General features: G+C 36.0%; 2 protein-coding genes across 2 annotated transcripts; one reads left to right on the plus strand and one right to left on the minus strand.

Annotated features, from left to right (window-relative positions):
• Window positions 1–7369: 7369 nt before the first annotated feature.
• On the minus strand, window positions 7370–8308 carry LOC138078197 (olfactory receptor 6C68-like). The gene has a single exon (XM_068970810.1). The coding sequence runs from the start codon at window positions 8306–8308 to the stop codon at window positions 7370–7372; it is 939 nt and encodes a 312-aa protein (XP_068826911.1).
• Window positions 8309–21261: 12953 nt separating this feature from the next.
• Window positions 21262–22197, plus strand: LOC138078523 (olfactory receptor 6C70-like). The gene is given in 3 exon segments (XM_068971372.1): window positions 21262–21336; window positions 21338–22148; window positions 22151–22197. Coding segments are annotated over 3 exon segments (933 nt in total).
• The last annotated feature ends 3268 nt before the right edge of the window (window positions 22198–25465 follow it).

Genomic DNA, 25465 nt, shown 5'->3' on the forward strand with positions numbered 1-25465 from the left:
GAGTTCTGAATCAACTAGGATTAGGCAAGCAAATGGAGATGAAAATACCAGTTTTATATAGAGGTATTGAAAACATAGCTATGAATATCCCGTAAGAAAATCTTGAGTTATATCTCTAGGTAGGCAGTGCTAGAAACCCACATCTACCCCACCACCTGGGACAGATCCTTTTGCTAAATGACTTCTAAGAGTCTGAAATCTGTCTGTAGACAGACAGTGCATGACAGGAAATGGAATAGGATAGGATGGAACTAATATAGCATATCCTTGTTCAAAATCCACCCATCATGCCAAGAATAGGTAGGAGGCAAGTCAGGAGTTAGCAGAACTAAAAGACTGAGAAAAATGTCCAAATCTTAGAAATAAAGCCTGACAGTGATTGCCTGTCTTTGCAATCTGATTGTAAATAGGTTTGTCCAAAAATTATTTAATATACAGTAAAATATGTAGGTATTTGACTTTGCTGTATATTCCAGACACTGTGAAGTACAATTTTATTATGTGATGTTAACCTATCCAATATGTATTAGGTATTTTCAGTTTCTAATAGATATTTAGCAGTAGTCTTTTGATCATATATTTATTCCTTGATTTCTTCTCTGGAACAGCAGACTTACCATCTTACTTGTCTATTTAAATAAAAGAAAATATTTTACATGTGTTTATTGAATAATTGTATGCCTCATATTTTTTTAACTTTAGGAAAATTATTTCATAATAGAATAAACATCCATTTGCAAAGAATATAAAGAGTAGGGACTATGTATTTCTTCCTAATATTTACCACATCCCTATCCTAATATCTTCTCTTAATCAGATCCGCTTACTCTTAAGCCTTTGGTTAACAACACCTATCATCATATCCCTCAAGTGAGAAAATCAGTTCTCTTTAAAATAGAACAAATTCAATCTTTCCAATTTTATTTTCCCAATGTCAGTTCTTTTGAATATTTTCCTGGGCTTATGGTAAAATCTTAGAATTTAGTCAAAATCAGGGTACTAAATAAATTATCAAGGCTACCCTAAACCTGTAATTTAAAATTTATTAATACTTCCTAATATTTTCCAATACCATATTTAGATATGTTATCTAATGCAAGACATCTAAGATCAAGTAAGATCATTACTTTACCGACAAGTGTCTGTATAGTCAAAGCTATTGTTTTTCCAGTAGTCGTGTACGGATGTGAGAGCTGAACAATAAAAAAGGCTGAGTGCCAAAGAATTGATGCCTTTGAACTGTGATGCTAGAGAAGACTCTGAAGAGTCCCTTGGACTGTAAGGAGATCAAGCCAGTCAATCCTAAAGGAAATTAAACCTGAATATTTATTGGAAGAAGTGATACTGAAGCTTAGGTTCCAATACTTAGGCCACCTGATGCAAAGAGCTGACTCATTGGAAATGACCTTGATGATGGGAAAGATTGAAGGCAGGAGGAGAAGGGGACAACATAGGATGAGATAGTTGGACAGCATCACCAAAACAATGGACATGAGTTTGAGCAAACTCCAGGAAATAGAGAAGGACAGGAAAAAGCCTAGCATGCTGCAGTCCATGGTGTTGCAGAGTTGGACATGACTGAGTGATGGACTGAACAACAGCAAAGATCAAATGACAGTATAGATACTCTAGTAATAAAATACCATAACTTAAAAATAAGTCAAATTTGGATGTTTAAAAACTCTCACAGGTTCTTACACTATATAGGTACAGAGTTCTTAGATTGTAGCCCTAATGTGCTCTTTTGTGAAACAAACTTCTCTAGAGTTAAAGTGTTAGTCACTAAGTCATGTCTGAGTCTTTGAACCCCATAGATTGTAGCCCACCAGTCTCCTCTGCCCATAGGACTCTCCAGGCAAGAATACTGGAATGGGTTGCCATGCCCTCTTCCAGGGGATCTTCCAGATCCAGGGATTGAATCTTGGTCTGCTGCATTGCAGGCAGATTCTTTTTCATGTGCATTTCTAGGGAAGTCCTAATTTCTCTAATCCTAAATGTGTTAAAAGTATAAAAAGATGATTACAAATTCTTCCTCCCCAGTTTATAATTTTTTCAGCATCTGTTACTGGAAGATGTGGTTGATATACAAAAATGTACATGTTTAACGTATACAATTTGATGAGTTTGTACTTATGCTACATCAGTGAAACCATCACCATGATCAAGGTAGAGGACAATCCATCAACACTTTATTTTCAAGTAAAGGATAGTTAATGTTTTTGTAGAATTTTGATTTTTTTTTTTCAAAACCTAAAGCTCAACATTCAGAAAACTAAGATCATGCCATCCAGTCCCAACACATCATGGCAAATAAACAAGAAAACAGTGGAAACAGTGGCTGAATTTATTTTGGGGGGGCTCCAAAATCACTGCAGATGGAGACTACAGCCATGAAATTAAAAGACGCTTACTCCTTGGAAGGAAAGTTATGACCAACCTAGACAGCATATTAAAAAGCACAGATGTTACTTTGCCAACAAAGGTCTGTCTAGTCAAGGCTATGGTTTTTTCAGTAGTCATGTATGGATGTAGAGTTGGACTATAAAGAAAACTGAGCACCTAAGAACTGATGCTTTTGAACTGTGGTGTTGGAGAAGACTGTTGCAAGTCCCTTGGACTGCAAGGAGATCCAACCAGTCCATCCAAAAGGAGATCAGTCCTGGGTGTTCATTGGAAGGACTGATGTTGAAGCTGAAACTCCAATACTTTGGCCACCTGATGCAAAGAGCTGTCTCATTTGAAAAGACCCTGATGTTGGGAAAGATTGAGGGCAGGAGGAGAAGGGTATGACAGAGGATGAGATGGTTGGATGGCATCACCAACTCAATGGACATGAGTTTGGGTAAACTCCGGGAGTTGGTGATGGACAGGGAGACCAGGCGTGCTGCAATTCATGGTGTTGCAAACAGTCGAACACGACTGAGTGACTGAATTGAACTGAAAGCCTGATGCAGTATTTTCTATATTGGATTCCCTCAAGAGTTTTAAAAATATGAGTCTAACTTGCCTACTTTTAAAGATTCTGGAGTAATAATAAAGCAGGCAATTTGTTATACCACTTTATTTAACTAAGCTAAAGCAAATTTACTAAAAATCCTCAATCTTTTCAACAGTTATGCTGGAAAATAATAATTTTTCAGAAATATTTGTTTTTCTTAAATTTCTCTATATATTTAAACCCTGTAAGCTGTTTTCACTATTTCAGACACTGTGTATTCAAACTTCCAATTTCCTCCTTATATTAATATCTATTCTTTGTTTCTTATGGCACCTTCAAGAATATGACTCATTATGTTTCTTAGCTATAAAGAAGTTTTTTATTTTCGGTTTGATATGCTGGTGATAAATTCACTTTGATATTTTCTGGAAATTTCTGTTTCACTTTTTAAAAGTTTGATACATAACACATTACAATGAGGGCACATCACCAGGTCTTCCTGCTTTCCATAGCACTGATAAGAATATCTTGTATACAGTTTTTTTTTTAACATATACATATGTTGCTTGTGATAATATACCTAAGGTTTTAATTGCTGATCATGCAGTGTATTTTACAAAGTGCATGTACCAATTACACTCCTGTGGAGAGTGTATAAGAATTCCAATTTTTTGCCATCTCATTTGGACTCTTTGTGGGTGCCTACATGTCTGTTTGCAATCATATGTCATTTTCATATACTTCAGTTCAGTTCAGTCACTCAGTTGTGTCTGATTCTTTGCGACCCCATGAATTGCAGCACGCCAGGCCTCCCTGTCCATCACCAACTCCCGAAGTTCACTCAGACTCAAGTCCATCGAGTCAGTGATGCCATCCAGCCATCTCATCCTCTGTCGTCCCCTTCTCCTCCTGCCCCCAATCCCTCTCAGCATCAAAGTTTTCCCCAATGAGTCAACTCTTCGCATGAGGTGGCCAAAGTACTGGAGTTTCAGCTTTAGCATCATTCCTTCCAAAGAAATCCCAGGGTTGATCTCCTTCAGAATGGACTGGTTGGATCTCCTTGCAGTCCAAGGGACTCTCAAGAGTCTTCTCCAACACCACAGTTCAAATGCATCAATTCTTCAGCGCTCTGCCTTCTTCACAGTCCAACTCTCACATCCATACATGACTACTGGAAAAACCATAGACTTGACTAGATGGACCTTAGTCAGCAAAGTAATGTCTCTGCTTTTGAATATACTATCTAGGTTGGTCATAACTTTTTTTCCAAGGAGTAAGCGTCTTTTAATTTCATGGCTGCAGTCACCATCTGCAGTGATTTTGGAGCCCCCAAAAATAAAGTCTGACACTGTTTCCACTGTTTCCCCATCTATTTCCCATGAAGTGATGGGACCAGATGCCATGATCTTCGTTTTCTGAATGTTGAGCTTTAAGCCAACTTTTTCACTCCCCTCTTTCACTTTCATCAAGAGGCTTTTTAGCTCCTCTTCACTTTCTGCCATAGGGGTGGTGTCATCTGCATATCTGAGGTGATTGATATTTCTCCCGGCAATCTTGATGCCAGCTTGTGTTTCTTCCAGTCCAGCGTTTCTCATGATGTACTCTGCATATAAGTTAAATAAGCAGGGTGACAATAGACAGCCTTGACGTACTCCTTTTCCTATTTGGAACCAGTCTGTTGTTCCAATTCCAGTTCTAACTGTTGCTTCCTGGCCTGCATACAGATTTCTCAAGAGGCAGGTCAGATGGTCTGGTATTCCCATCTCTTTCAGAATTTTCTGCAGTTGATTGTGATCCACACAGTCAAAGGCTTTGGCATAGTCAATACTTACTTCCCAAATATATATTTATTTGGCCAGATGATGCATGAGGCATGCAGGATCTTAGTTCCCTGACCATGGATTGAACCCTCGGCCCTCAGCAATGAAATTACAGAGTCTTAACCACTGGACCACCAGGGAAGTCCCAAAATATTTATTTATGTGAGGTACATGTTGAAGACAATTCCCTCATTTTCTTTGCTTTTCAAATCAGTTTTATTTGGATATAAATTATATACAATGAAATGCATCCATTTTAACTGTAAAATTTGAGACATTTTGAAAAATATAGCCATCCAAGTAATTACCACACCACAAGATATATAATGTCTCCCAAATCCCCAAAGCATTTCCTCATTTGCTTCCAGTGTATAGCTCACTTTGATCTCATTTAATCATTGACCTGCGTTTTGTCACTACAGGTTTGTTTTTCCCTTTCTAGAGTGTTAAATTTAGGGAACACAGCATGTACTGTTTTGTGTCTGATATCTTTCACTCAGCATAATGTTTTTGAAATTTTCTATTTTATTTGTTTTAGCAGTTTATATCTTTGCACAGTTGAGTGGGTTTTTAATTGCATGAATAAACTAAAATATGTTTCTCTGTTTTTTATTTAGTTTTTCTTTTTACTTTAAAATATTGTATTGGTTTTGCCATACATCAACATGAATGAATTCTCTGTTTTTTTTTAAACAAGCATTTGACATATTTGCAATTTTGAGCTCTATGAGTCAAGTGGCTACAAACAATCATGTATATCATTTTGGGGGATGTCAATTTCCATTTTTCTTAGGTAAATAGGAGAGTAATAGCTGAGACATAAGGATACTATGTTTAACTTTTTAAGAACCTGCCAGAATGTTTTCCCAAGCGGTTGTGCCACTCATATACGCCCACCAGCACTGAATGATAGTTTCAGTTGCTCTCTGTCCTTGTGACTTACATTGTCAGCCTATATCCTAATAGTGGCCATTAGAGTGAATGTTTGACTCATTTCAATTTGTATATTCTAATGATAATGATTTTGTGCTTCTTTCCAAGTTCCTATTGACTATTCATGTAATTTCTTTATGAAGTGTCTACTAAGTTTTCTTGTCATTTTTATCTGGTAATTATCATTTACCTGGTAATTATAATTTATCTGGTAACTATAGTGCTGGCTTAAACTCATAATTCGAAAGACTAAGAGCATGGCATCTGGTCCCATCACCTCATGCAAATAGATGGGGAAACAATAGAAAGAGTGACAGATTTATTTTCTTGGGCTCCAAAATCACTGCGGATGGTGATTGTAGCCATGAAATTAAAAGATGTTGCTTCTTGGAAGAAAAGCTATGGCAAATCTAGACAGTGTGCTAAAAAGCAGAGATATCACTTTGCCAACAAATGTCTGGATAGTCAAAGCTATGGTTTTTCTAGTAGTTATGTGACACGAGAGTTGCATCATAAAGCTGAAGAATTGAGGCTTTTGTTGGTTGTTGGCTCACTGGTTGTTTTGATACCGAAGCTAAAGCTCCAACACTTTGGCCACCTGATGCAAAGAGCTGATTTGAAAAGGCCCTGATCCTGGGAAGGATTGAAGGCAAAAGGAAAAGGGGACTATGGAGGATGAGGTGGTTGGATGGCATCATTGACTCAATGGACATGGGTTTGAGTCAACTCCAGGAGATGGTGAAGGACAGGGAAGCCTAGCATGCTACAGTCCATGGGGTCACAGAGCTGGACACAACTGAGTGACTGAATAAAAACAACAATTATCATTGAGCTTTGATAGCAAATTGTTAAGGATGTTTGCATGTGTCATCATAACGAGTGTTGATCTACAATTTTATTCTTGTAATTTCTTGGCCTGGTATTTGTATCTTTTATATGGATTTCATAAAGATCGAAAAGTGTTATCTTTTGTGTGTCCTGTAACAATTCGCATAGAATGTGTTATTTATCTTTTTGATAGTATTCATCCACATGATTTTGAGTCAACATGATTTTGGAGTTTTCTTTGTGAAAAGATTTTTAGACATTAATTTAATTTCTGAAACAGAAAGAAAGGTACTATGAGAAAGATTCTTTATTTTTGAGTTAGGTTTGTAATATTTATCTTTCAAGTAACTTATATTTCATCTAAGATGTTAACAATATTGGTTTAACATTGCCGATAATCATCTCTTATTAATATGTTAACATCTAGAAGCTCAACAGACTGACCATAACTAGATATATTGTGGTGATGATTTTACCATGTATAACAGTATGGAGTCACTGTGCATCTGAAGGTAATAAATAGAGCATATCAATTATAATTCTAAAAAAGGAAAGACTTCTCTATGCCAATAATATATAATACCTGGGGACATAATTTAAAAGAAGTAAAAGGAATGACTTAAACATGGTAGGTCTGATTAAAGAATTATAAGTGATATATTTTGTTCTTCATAGAGCAATGTTCAATAATTAGTTCTTCAGTATATGAACAGAAGGGAGAATTAATGACTAAGTGGCTCTGAAGTCAAGCTGATTGGTCTACAAGCTAAAAAAATATGAAAATTTCTCTTAAATTTGTGAAAATGAGATAGATGTGCACCTTTGGAGCTGACTTATTGACAGGTACATTTTACTTTCTTAAGAGAAATGCAATTTTTTTGAGTGAGTCATCAAAGGCTTGTTTAACTTGCTTATTCCTCAGAGTATATATGAAAGGATTCAACATTGGTGATATGGAAGAAATAAGCAGTGATACACCTTTGTTAATATTTACCTCTTCTTTTGCAGATGGCTTGATATAGATGAAAATGCAACTGCCATAAGAGATGGAAAGTACAATCATGTGGGAAGAACATGTAGAAAAAGCTTTTTTTCTTTGTTGAAGAGAAGGGAATTTTAGAATTGTCCTTATGACATAAATGTAGGAGAGAACTACACAAAGAAGAGTGATGATGAGGATCAGTACGGAACAGGCTATAACCATCTGCTCAATTAACCATGTGTCTGAGCATGAGATCTTCAGGAGAGGTGATACATCACAGGCAAAATGGTCAATGATGTTTGAATCACAGAATTCCAGATGAAAATCTAAGCTGAGTGGTGGGAGGATAGTCATAAGTGCTGCCATCCAGCAGCAGATGACCATTGTTTTGCACAGTTTGTTACTCATGATGGTCATATAATGCAAGGGTTTGCAGATGGCCACATAACGATCATATGACATGGCTGCCAAGAGAAAAAATTCAGTTACCCCAAAGAGATCGGTTAAAAATAGTTGTATGAAACATGCCTTATAGGTAATCACTCTGTCCCCAGTTGATATATTGTAGAGGAATCTTGGAATACAGGTGGTTGTAAACAAGATTTCTAAGAAAGAGAAATTTTGGAGAAAAAAATACATGGGCGTTTTAAGGTGAGGATCCATCAAGGTTAGGATAATGATGGTCAGATTTCCAGTTATGCTCAAAATGTAGGTGATAAATAGAAAAATAAAGAGCAAAATCTGCAACTGAGGATCGTCTGTCAGTCCCAGAAGGATGAACACTGTTACTGCGGTGTGATTTCTCATTATTGACTCCTGGATTTTGCCAAACCCACCAGTAAATGTCAGAGAGATTTGAACTGCAGAATTCAATGATGAAAACAGCCAATGATGAGAACTCTCTTGGTTATGTGAGTCATCCAATATCCATGGGCTTTACTTATTGATGTAAGGAATACATTTCTTGTTTTACATGAGCTGAGTTTCCCCATCTATTTGTACCTAATGATCAAGTGAAACTTTTAAATATGTTTTAGTTGCTGAATTGCAACCTAACTTTTCTTTTAGTAAACTCCAAAATTAATTCGTAGTTAATTAAGGATTTAACTTTTAGCCTGGGTGGTATAGTAATTACATTAATTTTTCATTTTCTATATTATAGACCTTTTTATATGGCCAAATGTTTCCTTTAACTCATAAGTAAATAAAAAAATATTAACTTCAATCTCATTCCTTTGCTTTAGAATTTGGGAAATATTAAAATCCTAAAATAAAATTTTGTATGCTCACTCAGTCGTGTCTGACTCTTTGTGATGCTATGGACTGTAGCCCACCAGGCTTCTCTGTCCATGGAATTTTCCAAGCAAGAATACTGGAATGGCTTTCCATTTCCTCCTCCAGGAGATATTCCTGGCCCAGGGACTGAACCTATATCTCTGTGTCTCCTGCTTTGGCAGGCAGGTTGTTTACCACTGTGCCACCTGGGATTTTAAACTTTCAGTTTTCTCTAAAATGTAATTGTTGCTTTCTAAAGATTGAGAATTCATTATAATGGCAAAACATGTCTTTATTCTAAAGCATTTACATTTGTAATCTTAAGTTTGTAGTCTAAGCTTAACTACCTGTATCTTGGATCTTCTCATTGGATAACACTGTGCAGTACAGTCTGGCTATTTTGTTACACCCTTCATCACATTGTGAGGTAATGCTGAGTGCAATGAATGAACTGCTGAAGGATGTAAAAGGTTTACTTTGATGCTTTCATTTAACACTCAGGTTGAAGCATATTTACATGCTCTATTATGGTTAAAAAGTCAATGCAAAAGTTGATGAATATCCTCACTATGAAACTCTCTTTCTTCCATTTTCATTTCTTTTAAGCCCACATTTTTGCCTTTACTTTTTCATGTTGCATTTATTCCTCAGACACTTACTGTCTGGATTTGAACCTCAGCAGCCATTATAAAGCACTCCATCATGTATCTTCCTGGGACTTACTTCAGTCTAAGTCATATATCCATATAATTAAATATAATCATAATACTACATGCCTTAGAAAGCATCACTATGAACAAAGCTAGTGAGGGGATGGAATTCCAGTTGAACTATTTCACATCCTGAATGATGATGCTGTTAAAGCACTGCACTCAATATGACAGTAAATTTAGAAAACTCAGCAGTGGCCACAGCACTGGAAAAGCTCAGTTTTCATTTTAATCCCAACGAAAAGCAATGCCAAAGAATGATCAAACTACTGCACAGTTGTGCTCATCTCCCATGCTAGCAAAGTAAAACTCCAAATTCTCCAAGCCAGGCTTCAACAGTACGTGAACCATGAAATTCCAGATGTTCAAGCTGTATTTAGAAAAGGCAGAGGAACCAGATATCAAACTGCCAACATCCATTAGGTCATAGAAAAAGCAAGAGAGTTCCAGAAAAACATCTGCTTCTGCTTTATTGATTATGCCAAAGCCTTTGACTGTGTAGATCATGACAAACTGTAGAAAATTCTTCAAGAGATGAGAATGCCAGACTACCTTACCTCCCTCCTGAGAAGTCTGTATGCAGGTCAAGAAGCAACAGTTAGAACATTCCAACATTCCAACATTCCAATCAACAGTTAGTACATTCCAGACCATGGAATGACAGGCTGGTTCCAAATTGGGTAGGAGTGCGTCAAGTCTGTATATTGTTGCTCTGCTTATTTAACTTATATATGGGGTACTCATGTGAAATGCCAGGCTGGATGAAGTACAAGCAGCAAACAAGATTGCCATAGAAGTATCAATAACCTCAGATATGCAGATGACATCACACTTATGGCAGAAAGAGAAGAGGAACTAGAGAGCTTCTTGATGAAAGTGAAAGAGGAGAGTGATAAATATGGCTTAAAACTCAACAATGAAAAAACAAAGATCATGGCTTCTGGTCCCCTCACTCCATGGCAAATAGATGGAGAAACGATGGGAACAGTGACAGACAATTTTCTTGGGCTTCAAAATTAATGCAGATGGTGACTACAATCATGAAATCAAAAGATTCTTTCTCCTTGTAAGAAAAGTTTTGACCAATCTAGACAGCATATTAAAAATCAGAGACATTACATTGCTGACAAAGGTCCATATATTCAAAGTCATGGTTTTTCCAGTATCATGTATGAATGTAAGTATTGGACCAAAAAGAAAGCTGAGCACCGAAGAATTGATGCTTTTGAAGTGTGGTGTTGGAGAAGACACTTGAGAGTCCCTCGGACTGCAAGGAGATCCAACCGGTCAATCCTAATGGAAATCAACCTGATTATTCATTAGAAGGACTGATGATGAAGCTGAAACTCCAATACTTTGGCCACCTGATGAGAAGAGCTGACTCATTTGAAAAGATCCTGGTGCTGGGAAAGATTTAGGGCAGGAGGAGAAGGGGACGACAGAAGATGAGATGGTTGGATGGCATCACCAACTTGATGGACATGAGTTTGAGTAAACTCCAGGAGTTGGTGATGGACACGGATGCCTGGAGTGCTGCAGTCCAGTTCAGTTTAGTTGCTCAGTCGTGTCTGACTCTTGGTGACCCCATGGACTGCAGCACACCAGGTTTCCCTGTCCATCACCAACCCTTGGAGTTTATTCAAACTCATGTTCATTGAGTCATGATGCCATCCAACCATCTGTTGGAGGGATATTAATTGAGGTTCAGGGTAGATAAAGTTGGATGAAAGGTTGATACCCTCTTGAACAGTTTATTGTCATTTGATGGTGACTGTAGCTCACACTGAGAGTCCCTGTTTTGTTTCCTTTTCATGAACGCAGTTCACCACCCAGTAGTTCCCTTCATATCTGATTCAGATTTGCTTGGGTCTTGAAACAATCTTACCTTTAGTAATCAATATATTGTTTTTCCCTGAGTCCAGCTGTTCATAGATAAATATTTAATAATGTTGACATATTCAAATTGGCAAAATCCTGCTTTAACTTTAACAAAACATTTTAATTTTAAAAAAGGTTAACAAAATGAATAAAATCTCTGCTATTGATATGTGTGTGTGTGTGTGTGTGTGTGTGTGTGTGTGTGTGTGTTATTCCAAACCAAATCTGCTAATGATTTCTAGGGGCCATCATTCTAGAAAAATGACTGTTGGAAATTTCCATCAAATACTAGCATTAGTATTCACCTTATTGGTTGGTTATTTAAGTCTAACACAGGGAAGGGGAGAGATAAATTGGGAGGTTGGTATTGATATATACACAGTAATGTATGTAAAATAGACAACCAATAAGGACTTACTATATAGCACAGGGACCTCTATTCAATATTCTGTAATGGCATATATGGGAAAGAAATCTAAAAAAAGAGGATATATGCATATGTATAACTGATTCAGGGCTTCCCAGACAGCTCAGTGATTAAGAATCTGTCTATCAATGTAGGAGATGCGAGAGACATGGATTCGATCCCTAGGTCAGGAAGATGCCCTGCAGGAGGAAATGGCAACCCACTCCACTATTCTTGCCTGAAAAATCCCATGTAGAGGAGCCTGGCAGGCTATAGTCCATGGGGTTTCAAAAGTGTTGGGCATGACTGAGCCACTGAACACAATGAGCACAGTTAACTGATGCACTTTGCTGTACACTTGAAACTAACATGACAATGTAAATCTGTACTCCAGTAAAAATTTTAAATATCGATTAAAAATGTCTGACACTTTGCTTAGAGACAGCAATCTATCATGACATTCCCATCCACCTCCCACCTTCTGCCAGAAAACATGCACACATAGTGTGTAAATGACTGAAGGAGCAAACATTTTCATACTTACCCTGTCACCATTAAGTTATTTCATGGCACCTGTTGACAGTTTATTTGAAGATACTCATAACGATACACATGCTGAACAGGAATATGCTAGAGGAGACATGTGAATTCTGTTTTCTCAGGGAATCACATTCAGCTAGGAAATCCCTGAAAATGCCCAGAGCCCTCCTATATCAGACAAAGCTCCCTCTGTGAGAGACCCTGTGCCATTTTACACTGAGAATATATGTTCTTCTCTTGCTAGCTCAAATAAGGAATGTCTTTTCTAAAGGGGTAAAGGTATAATATGGGAGAACGACTGATTAGGAGTAGTTGATATGATGAACTTGTTGGTCAGGAAAATGTATTTGGCACCAAATGTTATAACTAGTTAACTCATGTATCCCAGCTATAATGAGTCAATGGAATCAACAAACAAAAGAGTCCTTGGAGACCCACATTTAAAAGTCACTAAGGAATGTTAATATAAGTTTTGGCAATCAACTTTCCACAAGGTAGCAGTGGGAACATTGTCTTTGAGGACAAGAAAATGCAACAATAGCATTAGACACACTGTGATGGTGCAGGATAATAAAAGTCAATGATAGAATGTTTGATTTTTTTTTTACAGTGTATAAGGCAATTAAATTGGCATAACAAGCCTTTATCCACTTTCTTTAAACAACTCATGGATACTATAAAAATATGAACATAAAAAGGAAAAGAAATGATGTAGTAATTACCAGCATAAATTATGCTGTAAAAGTAGCACCAGAGATTTTTCCCCTCAACCAAAAGTACATAACCAAATTTGTAAACTTGTAATATACTGTTTATATACATCCTATGGTAATTCTATTTAATTATAAAGATATAACTTTTATATGTTTTTATATGAAAATTTTGTTTTCAAAAATGAAAGGCTACCTTTAGGTGTATCCAGGCAGACTCACTTGTGGTGACTCAGCAAAATAGCACCTGAGATGCACTGTTACTATCAGGGACAAAGTCTTACATTTATGGCACATGAAAAAGTTTAGCCAAATGATGGTCATTTCATACAGTTGGCCATACCTAGAAATCAGTAGGCATAGGGTATATACACATGTGATCTGACTTTGAATTATAGGTATACAATTTTGAGAATTGTAACTAAATGTACTTTTTCAGGGAAATTTGTAGGGAGATACATACAAGGAACAAGCTGGAATGAAGATTGCCAGGAGAAATATCAATAACCTCAGATATGCAGATGACACCACCCTTAATGGCAGAAAGTGAAGAAGATCTAAAGAGCCTCTTGATGAAAGTGAAAGAGGAGACTGAAAAAGTTGGCTTAAAGCTCAACATTTAGAAAACTAAGATCATGGCATCTGGTCCCTTCACTTCATGGCAAATAGATGGGGAAACAGTGGAAACAGTGGCTGACTTTATTTTGGGGGGCTCCAAAATCATTGCAGATGGTGATTGCAGCCATGAAATTAAAAGACACTTACTTCTTGGAAGGAAAGTTATGACCAACCTAGACAACATATTAAAAAGCAGAGAAATTACTTTGTCAACAAAGGTCCATCTAGTCAAGGCTATGGTTTTTCCAGTGGTTATGTATGATGTGAGAGTGGGACTGTGAATAAAGCTGAGTGCTGAAGAATTGATGCTTTTGAATTGAGGTGTTGGAGAAGACTCTTGAGAATCCCTTGGACTGCAAGGAGATCCAACCGGTCCATTCAAAAGGAAATTAGTCCTGGGTGTTCATTAAAAGGACTGATATTGAAGCTGAAACTCCAATACTTTGGCCACCTGATGCGAAGAGCTGACTCATTTGAAAAGACCTTGATGCTGGGAAACACTGAGGGCAGGAGGAGAAGCGGACAACAGATGATGAGATGGTTGGATGGCATCACTGACTCGATGGACATGGGTTTGGGTGGACTCCAGGAGTTGGTGATGGACATTGAGGCCTGGAGTGCTGCGGCTCTTGGGGTTGCGAAGAGTCGGACATGACTAAGCGACTGAACTTAACTTATTCTTTTCTAAGATATTTTTATACATTCAAGGATATCAATCTTTGCAAGTCTTATGTTGTAAATCCCATTTCATTATTTGTTATCTAACATTTAATACTATTGTGTTGGCCAAGAAGCTTTTTCAGTTTTAAAGCAAAAATAAAGGATGCATTTTTCATTTTCACTAAGGACGTCATTGAACAACATATTCACTGTTTTGTTTCACTACTTTCCAACATTTTTCAAGTAACTTCATAATTCTATCTTGCCAAAACTTTTGATACTTTTGAGCAAAGAGCTGTTCAAGGTGTCTTTTACAGACTTCCAGTAAATTGGAATTTTTTCCATTAAGAGGGCTGTGTAAAGACTGAAATAACTTTGAGATCTGAAGGTGCAATATCCAGGGAATATGTCAGGTGAATTAGAACTTCCCAGCCACGCTATAACAGTTTTTGCCTGGTATTCAAGGAAACATGTAGTCTTCCATTATCCTGATGGAATATTATGGGTTTTCTGTTCACTACCTCCAGATGCTTTTCATTGAGTGCTGCTTTTAGGTGGTCGAATTGGGAGCAGTACTTGTTGGAATTAATAGCTTGGTTTTTCAAAAGGAGCTCATAATAGGACTCCCTTCCAATCTCATCATATACACATCACCTTCTTTGAAAATGGGCCTTTGCTGTGGTTGGTGGTAGTTCGTTTTGCTTGTCCTATAATCTGTTTCATTCCATACTATTGTACAGTATCCACTTTTCATCATCTGCCACAATTTGTTTCAATTTTCATTATTTTTAAGTAGAGAATTTCATGTGGAAATATACTCAAGAAGTTTTTTCTTGCTTAACTTATGTGCAACCCAAACAAAATGATTAACATAACCAATATGGAATTCCCTAGTGGCTCAGATGGTAAAGAATCCATTTACATTATGGGAGACCTGGGTTTGATCCCTGGGTTCTGAAGATCCCCTGGAGAAAGGAATGGCAACCCACTCCAGTATTCTTGCCTGGAGAATCCCCATGGATTGAGGAGCCTGGCAGGCTACATTCCCTGGTGTTGCAAAGAGTCGGACACGACTGAATGACTTTGACTTCACTTCAACATAACCAAGCTGTTACAAATGATTTTCAGTGCTTGATTTGGATATTTTGAGTATGTCGGCTATCTCCTGTTGGTATAACATTCATTGCTCTCCATTATTGTCTTCATTTGACTGCTGTCAACTTCACTGGTCGACTTGACTGTGGAATGTCATCCAGTGAGAAATATCCAGCACAACTCTGCAAACCACTTTTGACACCTTCAGTCAGTCACAGAACCTTCTTCATACACTGCACAAATCTTTTTGTGTGTGTGCTTCAGTTGCATTTTTACCTTTCTTGATATAATAAAGCATAATATGCTGAAAATGTTGTTTTTTTCTTCCATCTTCAGTATTAAAATGCCTCACAAAAATTCACCAATTTTGATGGTTTTTTAAAATGCACACTGATATAATAGCTGTCACATTACAGTCTAAAAATAATTGTTTTGAATGATGTTAAAGATAACTAAGCATTAGTAGAGGCAGCTCACAGAAAAAAAAAAAAACAAACAGTTGAACTTTTTGGCCAAACCAGTACTTACAGTGCTGGTGGTATCCTGAAAATTTGCTTGAATTGTGGTAAAATATGCTTCCTTTTGTTCTATTGTTTCTGAATCTTTTGCCATTATGGCTTTACTGATTCTGATGTTGTCAAATATTTGCTTACATTTTCTTCCTATTATTTTATTATTTATTTTCTTTATATTAACATCGGCATCCAAGATGCAGAAGTCAACAAAATAAGGCAGTATCAAAAGAAAATATATAGAAAAAGTCTATAGTGAGGTAGGAGGGACAAATAGCAGGTGAGCTTGGTATCATGGCAAACAAATGTAAAGGGTTTCATGTGCCATGAGGTTTGGAAATGTTGATTTTTTTCATTTTTTTCATTCTTTATATGTGAATAATTTGGCATTAAAGTTCTCCTATAGAGTTTCCCCTCTTCATTATAAATTCACATACACATTACTATCCATACCATTATGTATATTGGTAATGGTGTCACTATGAATTATTTTGGAGACGGCAATGGCACCCCACTCCAGTACTCTTGCCTGGCAAATCCCATGGATGGAGGAGTCTGGTGGGCTGCAGTCCATGGGGTCACTGAGGGTCAGACACAGGTGAGCGACTTCACTTTCACTTTTCACCTTCATGCATTGGAGAAGGAAATGGCAACCCACTCCAGTGTTCTTGCCTGGAGAATCCCAGGGATGGGGGAGCCTGGTGGGCTGCCATCTATGGGGTCACACAGAGTCAGACATGACTGAAGTGACTTAGCAGCAGCAGCATGAATTATTTTCTTATGATTCTTAGTTTCTAAGGTGATTTTTTTCCCAGTATTCACTATTTTGCAAATTTGATCTTCAAGATGTCTTCTATGTCAACTTGGAATTTCCCACTTAGTGCTGGAGCATAGTAGTGTTGTCAATCTTTGAAAAAACAAAGCTAGGAAAAAGAAAGCATGTTAAGAAATCATTAGTTTACACTGCTGCTTCTAATTTTAATTCAGCACCACTGAATTATTTTCTCATCGTATTTGATTCTCCCCCACTCCTCCTTTTATCCTTTCAGTGGAATTCCTAGTTCTCAACATCAGTATATTTACTAGTTTACCCCATGCTAAAATTCAGACAAGGTGAAATCAGAATTACTCAGTCAGTACTATCAATGATAAAATACAAACTGTATGAAGTTAAAAATGTGTTTTTAATCCTTTTACCCTTTAGACTGCCCCACAGAGGGTCCATGATCAGAGCATGATGTTTTAAAAAGTCACACATAAATAATTTTTATTTCTTTCTTTGCTTTTGACTCCTATGGTTCTTTTATTCACAGCATAATACTGTTATTTCATTTGATTTTTATTCAATTTCAGTGTTTTTTTCCTTGCAATATGATTCTTTAAACTTTATATAAAATAATGATATGGTTGAAAATACCAGTTTTGTTTAAAAGGGAAAAACCATTTTCTTGACAAAATATTTACATGTATGATGACAACTACAAACTGGCATTTGTAATTTACCTCTACAAGGATTAAATCATGAGCCACTGCAGCTGCTGACCTTCAATACCGATGAAAGGAATTCAGGGTGAAGATCAGGAATGAGGAACCCTGTGCTCTGGAAAAAAACTGATAGAACAGGCCTTCAGATAGATATTTTCAAAAGATTTTATGAGCCCATTTTTTTGCATCTCCTTGTATCTAGACAGCACTAAAATCATTATTGGTGACATCTGTTCCTTGTGACTAGCAACAAGCCTTGCCCAAAATGTGTGCTTGACTGTAGGTATCACCCTTCATTAAAATCACATATAATGATGACCTTCATCCCTACCTCTCTGGAGCTGTTTCTCAGAGCTATCTGAAAGACTGTCTGCAGGGTTATTGTCCTCATTTGCCTCAAGTAAAACTTAATTCACAACTCTTATGTGCATTTTTTTTCGGTTGACAGTGGTATGAAAATGTCAGTCTTTTTATCGTATATTTATTCACTCAAAAGTTAAGCATTCAAATTCTGGGTATGGTTTAAGCCATTAGATTATTTATTTATCTACCTACCTATCTGTCTATCATCATATCTGCTTGTCAGCTAACCACTCATTTACTTAATTGAAAGTATTGCATAATGGGTAACAAGCTACACTTTGGAATCATGAATCTGATTGCAATCATGTCTCCATGGTTTTTAAACTTTGTCTTGAGTGTGAATTAGTGAAATGATTTCCCTAAGTATTCGTTTTTACAAAAGTAAAGGTCATACATATGTGTACTTTGCCTATTGATGACTAATTTAAATATTGTAAATACAAAAATTAGCAGTGTTTTATACATACTAAATTTTTAACAAAAGGTGGACATTATAATAATTAGTAATATTTCAAAAGCTTGAATGTAGGTGCACATCCTCAAATCACAAAATAAAATATCCATTCTCAAATCATAGTAATATACAGAAGTTCTAATTTTTTAATATTGATGAGAGTTTTTTTTAGAAAACAATAATAGTATTTGTGGTAGGTAGCAACATGCTGATCTCCTAGTGATAATTCACATTTTGGAAAAAACATAACCTCAAGAGGATTTATCCTGGTATCTTGGCAATCTGCTGGTTTGCAGAGTATATATGATTGTTTTGAAATGAGTATTTTTTAATGCGATGAGTTTCACAATACTTCATATCAGCATGCTTGAAGCAATAAACTTATTTTTAATTAAATGATAAAAATCAAGGGATAAATGGTGTTTTGTGTGGCTTTTTGAGTGTTATTTCATCTTTTCTACTTTCCCGTAGAGACACTATCCCCTTAGGTTTCTTGTAAAGAAGCACTCACTCCTTTTAAATGATTTGAACCTGGCAGATATTTTCCAAGTACCAAACTAGCTAGTCACCTCACCTATGATAATCTTTATGGATGTTGGTATGGTGAGATTGTTTGATCAGATATAAATTTTCTAGTAACAGAGAGAAGTTTACTAGAAATCTTTATTATTCAAAACATATATTCAGTTTCCTGTGATAGTGAAGAAAATTCCATTACTAATATAGTCACACTTTACTCTCTGGAATTAACATGGGAGTTTATTTAATATTACTTTCCAATAAATATGTTTGACTATATTATGGTTGATGTTTATTTACATACTCTAGAGAAAAAAAAAAGATAACCAACATATTTTACTAATGGTGGTAAGTAGTGTCTTACTTTTCTTTTAATATTTAAAAATAATTGTTGCTACCCTGTAAATAACATACAAATAAATAACAGCGATTTAAAGGTGATACTAACTCTCTTTGAATAAAGCATTGATTATTTCTCATCTATTTATTAATCTGTAAATGCAAGAACATGAACCTTGAGATATGCATTTGCACTTACATTTCCAGTACTTCATGGTTTATACCAGACACTGTGCTGTGTGGGAATGTGGAGGGAATGATCATTATTCTACTGCTCTAGAAAAAGAGAACCTTGGCAACTCTAGATGTCAATCAAACATTACAAGGTTGGGGGATGTTTTTCTTGGAGAATTTATATCACATGTTTTAATACATTTTTGAAAAACCAGAAAAATTAACTCCCTGAGGAGTACTAATTCTGATGCAACACTTTGATATATGACAATTTATAGCTGATAATTATGGATTTTCAAATCTGCACTGGTTGCAGAACAAATATCTTCTTCTTGATTTTGAAATTACTCTGATACCAACAATTAACCTACAAGAAAGTTCAATATACTTTTCAGAAAAAGTAGAAATTAGGGAAAGAGCATGTTAGCAAAAGAAACAGGGCCAAATGAAGATCAGATCAATGAAGGAAGGTTTAGATTCATCTATGGTTCTCTAAGAGCTGCCTTTTCCATTAACAGCCTGTAGCTAATTCATTGGAGTATTAATCTAAGAGGAGAAGAATATGCTATCTTTTCCAATTTGGATTCCTTTTATTTCTTTTTCTGCTCTGATTGCTGTGGCCAAAACTTCCAGAACTATGTTAAATAGTAGTGGTGAAAGTAAAAATAAAATAAAATCTGAAAAAAAAGAAGAATATGCTAATATACATGAAATGAACAACAAAAATTTCCTTTGCTTTTAGTTAGATAAATAATAAATAAAAGTATATATCTAAATAATGTGGGGTTTGTGAATTCCTATGTGAAGTAACAGGCTAAATCATGTAGAAGGAATGTATTATATATTCAATAAGAAAAGGAAGAAAAGCTTCAGAACAGGCAAAAATATTGATTGACAAAGTAATTGCTGAGAAGGAAGGTAATTTACATTATTTTATTTTAAAATGAAGAAAACATTGTATACTCGACGATGTAGTCTATTTTCCTTTTCTTCAGTGCTTACAGTCTAAGTTTATTTGGAGATAGTCTACCTATTTCACAAATGGTTGACAAAGATTTCTTCAGAGTAAAAGGAAAATAAAGTTCATCGTTGGGTACATTTTAGTTGAAAATATGGCTCTAAAATACATAACCAATTAGTACTCTGATTTCACTAAAATTCTTTTGCTTTTATAAAAAAATTACAGAATAAAAATATGTTTTACTGAAAGATTTCCTTTTTATGAAAAACATATATGCACTGTAATTTAATATCTGATTAAAAGATAATTTAATGGTAAGTGATGTTAGACTCTGAATATGTGTAACTGGGTGGAGATTGTGATGATCTTTTCTGTGTTTTCTCTTTTATTATTTGGCCTCCATTACATGTGGCAAAATGTTGAAGTTCTAAATGCATTGTTAATTTTTTGTAAATGTAATTATATCTGCTTTATATTCATTTTCAAGTTTTCCTAGATTCGACTAGTATTTATTTTGCTGGGGTACTGCATACTTATGTTCTCTTTTTCTCTTGTCCTTTCTTTGCCTTCATCAGTAGTTCCTTAGAGAAGTTGCTTCTCTAGGTGACTAATTGGGATTGAATCAAATGTCCCTTTAATATGAAATCTAAAGTATCAGAATTTAACTGTAGGTTTTAATTCACTTCACTAGTATACTTTTATTTTGATGAAGTTAATTAAAAATGAATGAATTATTTTTGAAGTCTGAACCAAGGATTTATTTAATTTATTTAACAATGGACAAATTGGAATCAGTTGTAATTGACTGGGAGTTTGTAAATAAGGCTGAAAAAAAAACACCTCTTATAGACTTTATAGGTCAATTTCCAAAATGGAGGTGACTTCGATAATAATAGTATTTGCAGCAGAGTTCTAGAGCATATCTTTAAACTCAGGCAAATGGGTATGTTTGTGCACATGTATCCTTTAATATATCATATCTTAAAGATAAATCTATTCCTGTAGTTTCTTATTTTTGTACCTTTTTATTACAAGAAATTGTTCTCCATCATTGAGGAGAAATGAAGAACCATACAAAGCACACAGAGTTTATCCTTCTGGGACTGACAGATGATTCCCAGTTACAGATTCTAATTTTTTTTGTTTCTGCTTCTAAATTACACGTTGAGCATGATTGGAAACTTAACCATCATTGCCCTCACTCTGTTGGATCCCCATCTCAAGACCCCAATGTATTTCTTCCTCCATAATTTCTCTTTCCTGGAAATTTTATTCACAAGTGCTTGCATCCCCAGATTCCTAATCACCACTGTAAACAGAGAAAAGACGATTTCTTATATTGGTTGCAGGTCTCAGTTATTTTTCTATATATTCTTGGGAGTTACAGAATTTTTCCTTTTGGCGGCTATGTCCTATGACCGCTATGTTGCCATTTGCAAGCCTTTGCATTATACATCTATCATGAGCAGCACAATCTGTCATCAGCTGGTACTCAGTTCTTGGGCATCTGGCTTCCTGGTTATTTTCCCTCCACTGATTTTGGGTCTTCACCTGGATTTCTGTGCATCAAATGTTATTGATCATTTCATTTGTGATATTTATCCTATCCTACAACTTTCTTGCTCAGATACACATTTACTAGAAATGATTGCATTTTTATTAGCTGTGATAATCCTCATGGTCACACTGCTATTGATAATTCTTTCTTACTCTTATATAATCAAGACAATTCTAAAATTCCCTTCAGCTCAACAAAAGAAAAAAGCCTTTTCTACCTGCTCTTCTCACATGATTGTTGTATCCATCACTTATGGTAGTTGTATATTCATCTACATAAAGCCCTCAGCAAATGAAAGGATCACTTTAAGCAAAGCAGTGGCTGTATTAAATACTTCAATTGCCCCTTTGTTGAACCCATTCATTTATACTCTAAGGAACCAGCAAGTTAAGCCTTCAGAGATGTATTTAGAAAGATATTTTCTGCTTCAGAAAAGTAATACTGTTTATTGAAATAATCAACATGAAGCATGAAAGAAACATTGAACAAAAATTCTTTTATTATTTCTAGTACAAGAATTGATCTCTAATATTTAATTAATTATATCACTTATGCTTACCTGAGCTTAGAAATTAGAAACCCTTTCCATTCTACGTATCTGAAGTTAACTTTCTGTTCTTCAAAATGAAATATTTCTGTGTTAGAAATATAAAATTGCAAAATTTATTTTCTCTAATAGCATGTTAGAATAAAATGAATGGAAGGATTTAGTGGTATTATGGAATATAAGTTTTTGGAGTATTGTATTTCTTAAGTAATTTAAATGAATGTTCCATGATTCATTTAAAAGCCATAGTTTTAAAAATTCTTAAACTGAATTATTAAATATGCTTAAGATGCTCCAAGAGAACTTATTCTTTAAAAGTGTAATGCAGACTAGTATTTTGTAAAGTGTTTTTTGGATCAATTTTAAAATTTTTGTCAGGTTCAGTTCAGTTCAGTTCAGTCGCTCAGTCGTGTCCGACTCTGCAACCCCATGAATAGCAGCATGCCAGGCCTTCCTGTCCATCACCAACTCCCGGAGTTCATTCAGACTCACGTCCATCGAGTCAGTGATGCCATCCAGCCATCTCATCCTCTGTCGTCCCCTTCCCCTACTGATCCCAATACCTCCCAGCATCAGAGTCTTTTCCAGTGAATCAACTCTTCACATGAGGTGGCCAAAGTACTGGAGTTTCAGCTTTAGCACCGTTCCTTCCAAAGAAATCCCAGGGCTGATCTCCTTCAGAATAGACTGGTTGGATCTCCTTGCAGTCCAAGGGACTTTCAAGTGTCTTCTCCAAAACCACAGCTCAAAAGCATCAGTTCTTCAGTGTTCAGCCTTCTTCACAGTCCAACTCTCACATCCATACATGACTACTGGAAAAACCATAGCCTTGACTACAAGGACCTTAGTCGGCAAATAATGTCTCTGCTTTTGAAAATGTTATCTAGGTTGGTCATAACTTTTCTTCCAAGGAGTAAGCGTCTTTTAATTTCATGGCTGCAGTCACCATCTGCAGTGATTTGGAGCCCAAAAAAATTAAGTCTGACACTGTTTCCACTGTTTCCCCATCTACTTCCCATGAAGTGATGGGACCAGATGCCATGATCTTCATTTTCTGAATGTTGAGCTTCAAGCCAACATTTTCACTCTCCTCTTTCACTTTCATCAAGAAGATTTTTAGCTCCTCTTCACTTTCTGCCATAAGGGTGGTGTCATCTGCATATCTGAGGTTATTGATATTTCTCCTGGCAGTCTTGATTTCAGCTTGTGTTTCTCCCAGTTGAGCGTTTCTCATGATGTACTCTGTATATAAGTTAAATAAGCAGGGTGACAATATACAGCCTTGACACACTCCTTTTCCTATTTGGAACCAGTCTGTTGTTCCATGTCCAGTTCTAACTGTTGCTTCCTGACCTGCATACAGATTTCTCAAGAGGCAAGTCAGGTGGTCTGGTATTCCCATCTCTTGAAGAATTTTCCACAGTTTATTGTGATCCACACAGTCAAAGGCTTTGGCATAGTAAATAAAGCAGAAATAGATGTTTTTATGGAACTCTTACTTTTTCAATGATCCAGCTGATGTTGGCAATTTGATCTCTGGTTCCTCTGCCTTTTCTAAAACCAGCTTGAACATCAGGAAGTTCACGGTTCATGTATTGCTGAAGCCTTGCTTGGAGAATTTTGAGCATTACTTTACTAGCGTGTGAGATGAGTGCAATTGTGCGGTAGTTTGAGCATTCTTTGGCATTGCCTTTCTTTGGGATTGGAATGAAAACTGACCTTTTCCAGTCCTGTGGCCACTGCTGAGTTTTACAAATGTGCTGGAATATTGAGTGCAGCACTTTCACAGCATCATCTTTCAGGATTTAAAATAGCTCTACTGGAATTCCATCACCTCCACTAGCTTTGTTCGTAGTGATGCTTTCTAAGGCCCTCTTGACTTCACATTCCAGGATGTCTGGCTCTAGATGAGTGATCACACCTTCGTGATTATCCAGGTCATGTAGACCTTTTTTGTACAGTTCTGTGTATAATTTTTGTCTGCTTAGTAAACATTAATAATTTTCTATTTTTAAATGGAAGCATGGTTGATTTATAATGTTGTATTAGTTTCAGGTGTACAGCAAAATGATTAAGTTATATATGTTCTTTTTTTCAGCCTCTTTTCCCTTGTAGGTTATTTCAAAGTATTGCACACATTTTCCTGTGCTGTACAGTAGGTCCTTTTTGGTTATGTATTTTTATTATAGTAGTTGCATATGTTATCAAAAACTCCTAATTTACCCCTCCTTTGCTCTTTGGTTACTATAAGTTTGTTTTTTGTGTCTGTGAGTTTATTTATGTTTTGTAAGTAAGTTAATTTGTATCATTTTTTTTTTAATCCACATATAAGCAATTGTGTGTCATGACTGCGTGCTCAGTTGTGTCTGGCTCTCTGTGCCTCTGTGGACTGTAGCCCACCAGGCTCCTCTGTGCATCTAATTTTCAAGCAAGAATACTACAGCGTGTTGCCATTTCTTACTCTAGGGCATCTTCCTGAACTGGGAAATCAAACCTGCATCTCCTCTGTCTCCTGTGTTGCAGGCAGATTTTTACCACTTAAGCCATGTCATATAATGCTTGTCTTTCTCTGTCTGGCTAACTTCACTCATTGTGATAATCCCTAGGTCCATCCATGCTGCTGCAAATGGCATTATTTCATTCTTTCTTGATGGTTGAATAATATTTCATTGTGTGTATATGTACCACACTTTTTTTTATCCAGTCATTTGCTGATGAGCGTTTAGTTTGTTTCCATGTAAGGGCTGTTGTAAATAGTGTTGAAATGAATTTTGGGGTGCATGTGTCTTTACAAATTTTAGTTTACTCTGGGTATATCCCCAGAAGTAAGATTGCCGATTCATATATTAGTTCTATTTTTAGTTTTTTTAGAAACCTCCATACTGTTTTTCAGTGACTGCATCAACTTACATTTCCATCAACAACATAGGAGTGTTCTCTTCTCTCCACATCCTGTCTAGCATTTATTGTTTGTAGATATTTTGATGATGGCCATACTGACTAGTATGAAGTGGTACCTCATTGTAGTTTTGATTTGCATTTCTATAGTAACCAGTGATTTTCAACATCTTTTCATGTGTCTTTTAGTCACCTGTATATTTTCTTTGGATTAATATCTATTTAGATCTTCTGCCCATTTTTGATTGGGTTGTTTATTTCT

Source organism: Capricornis sumatraensis, chromosome 4 (assembly GCF_032405125.1).
Source record: "Capricornis sumatraensis isolate serow.1 chromosome 4, serow.2, whole genome shotgun sequence".
NCBI classification, from domain to species: Eukaryota; Metazoa; Chordata; class Mammalia; order Artiodactyla; family Bovidae; genus Capricornis; species Capricornis sumatraensis.

Excerpts from the sequence above, each read along its gene's own strand:
- LOC138078197 (XM_068970810.1), bottom strand. The coding sequence starts at position 8,308 with ATGAGAAATCACACCGCAGTAACAGTGTTCATCCTTCTGGGACTGACA.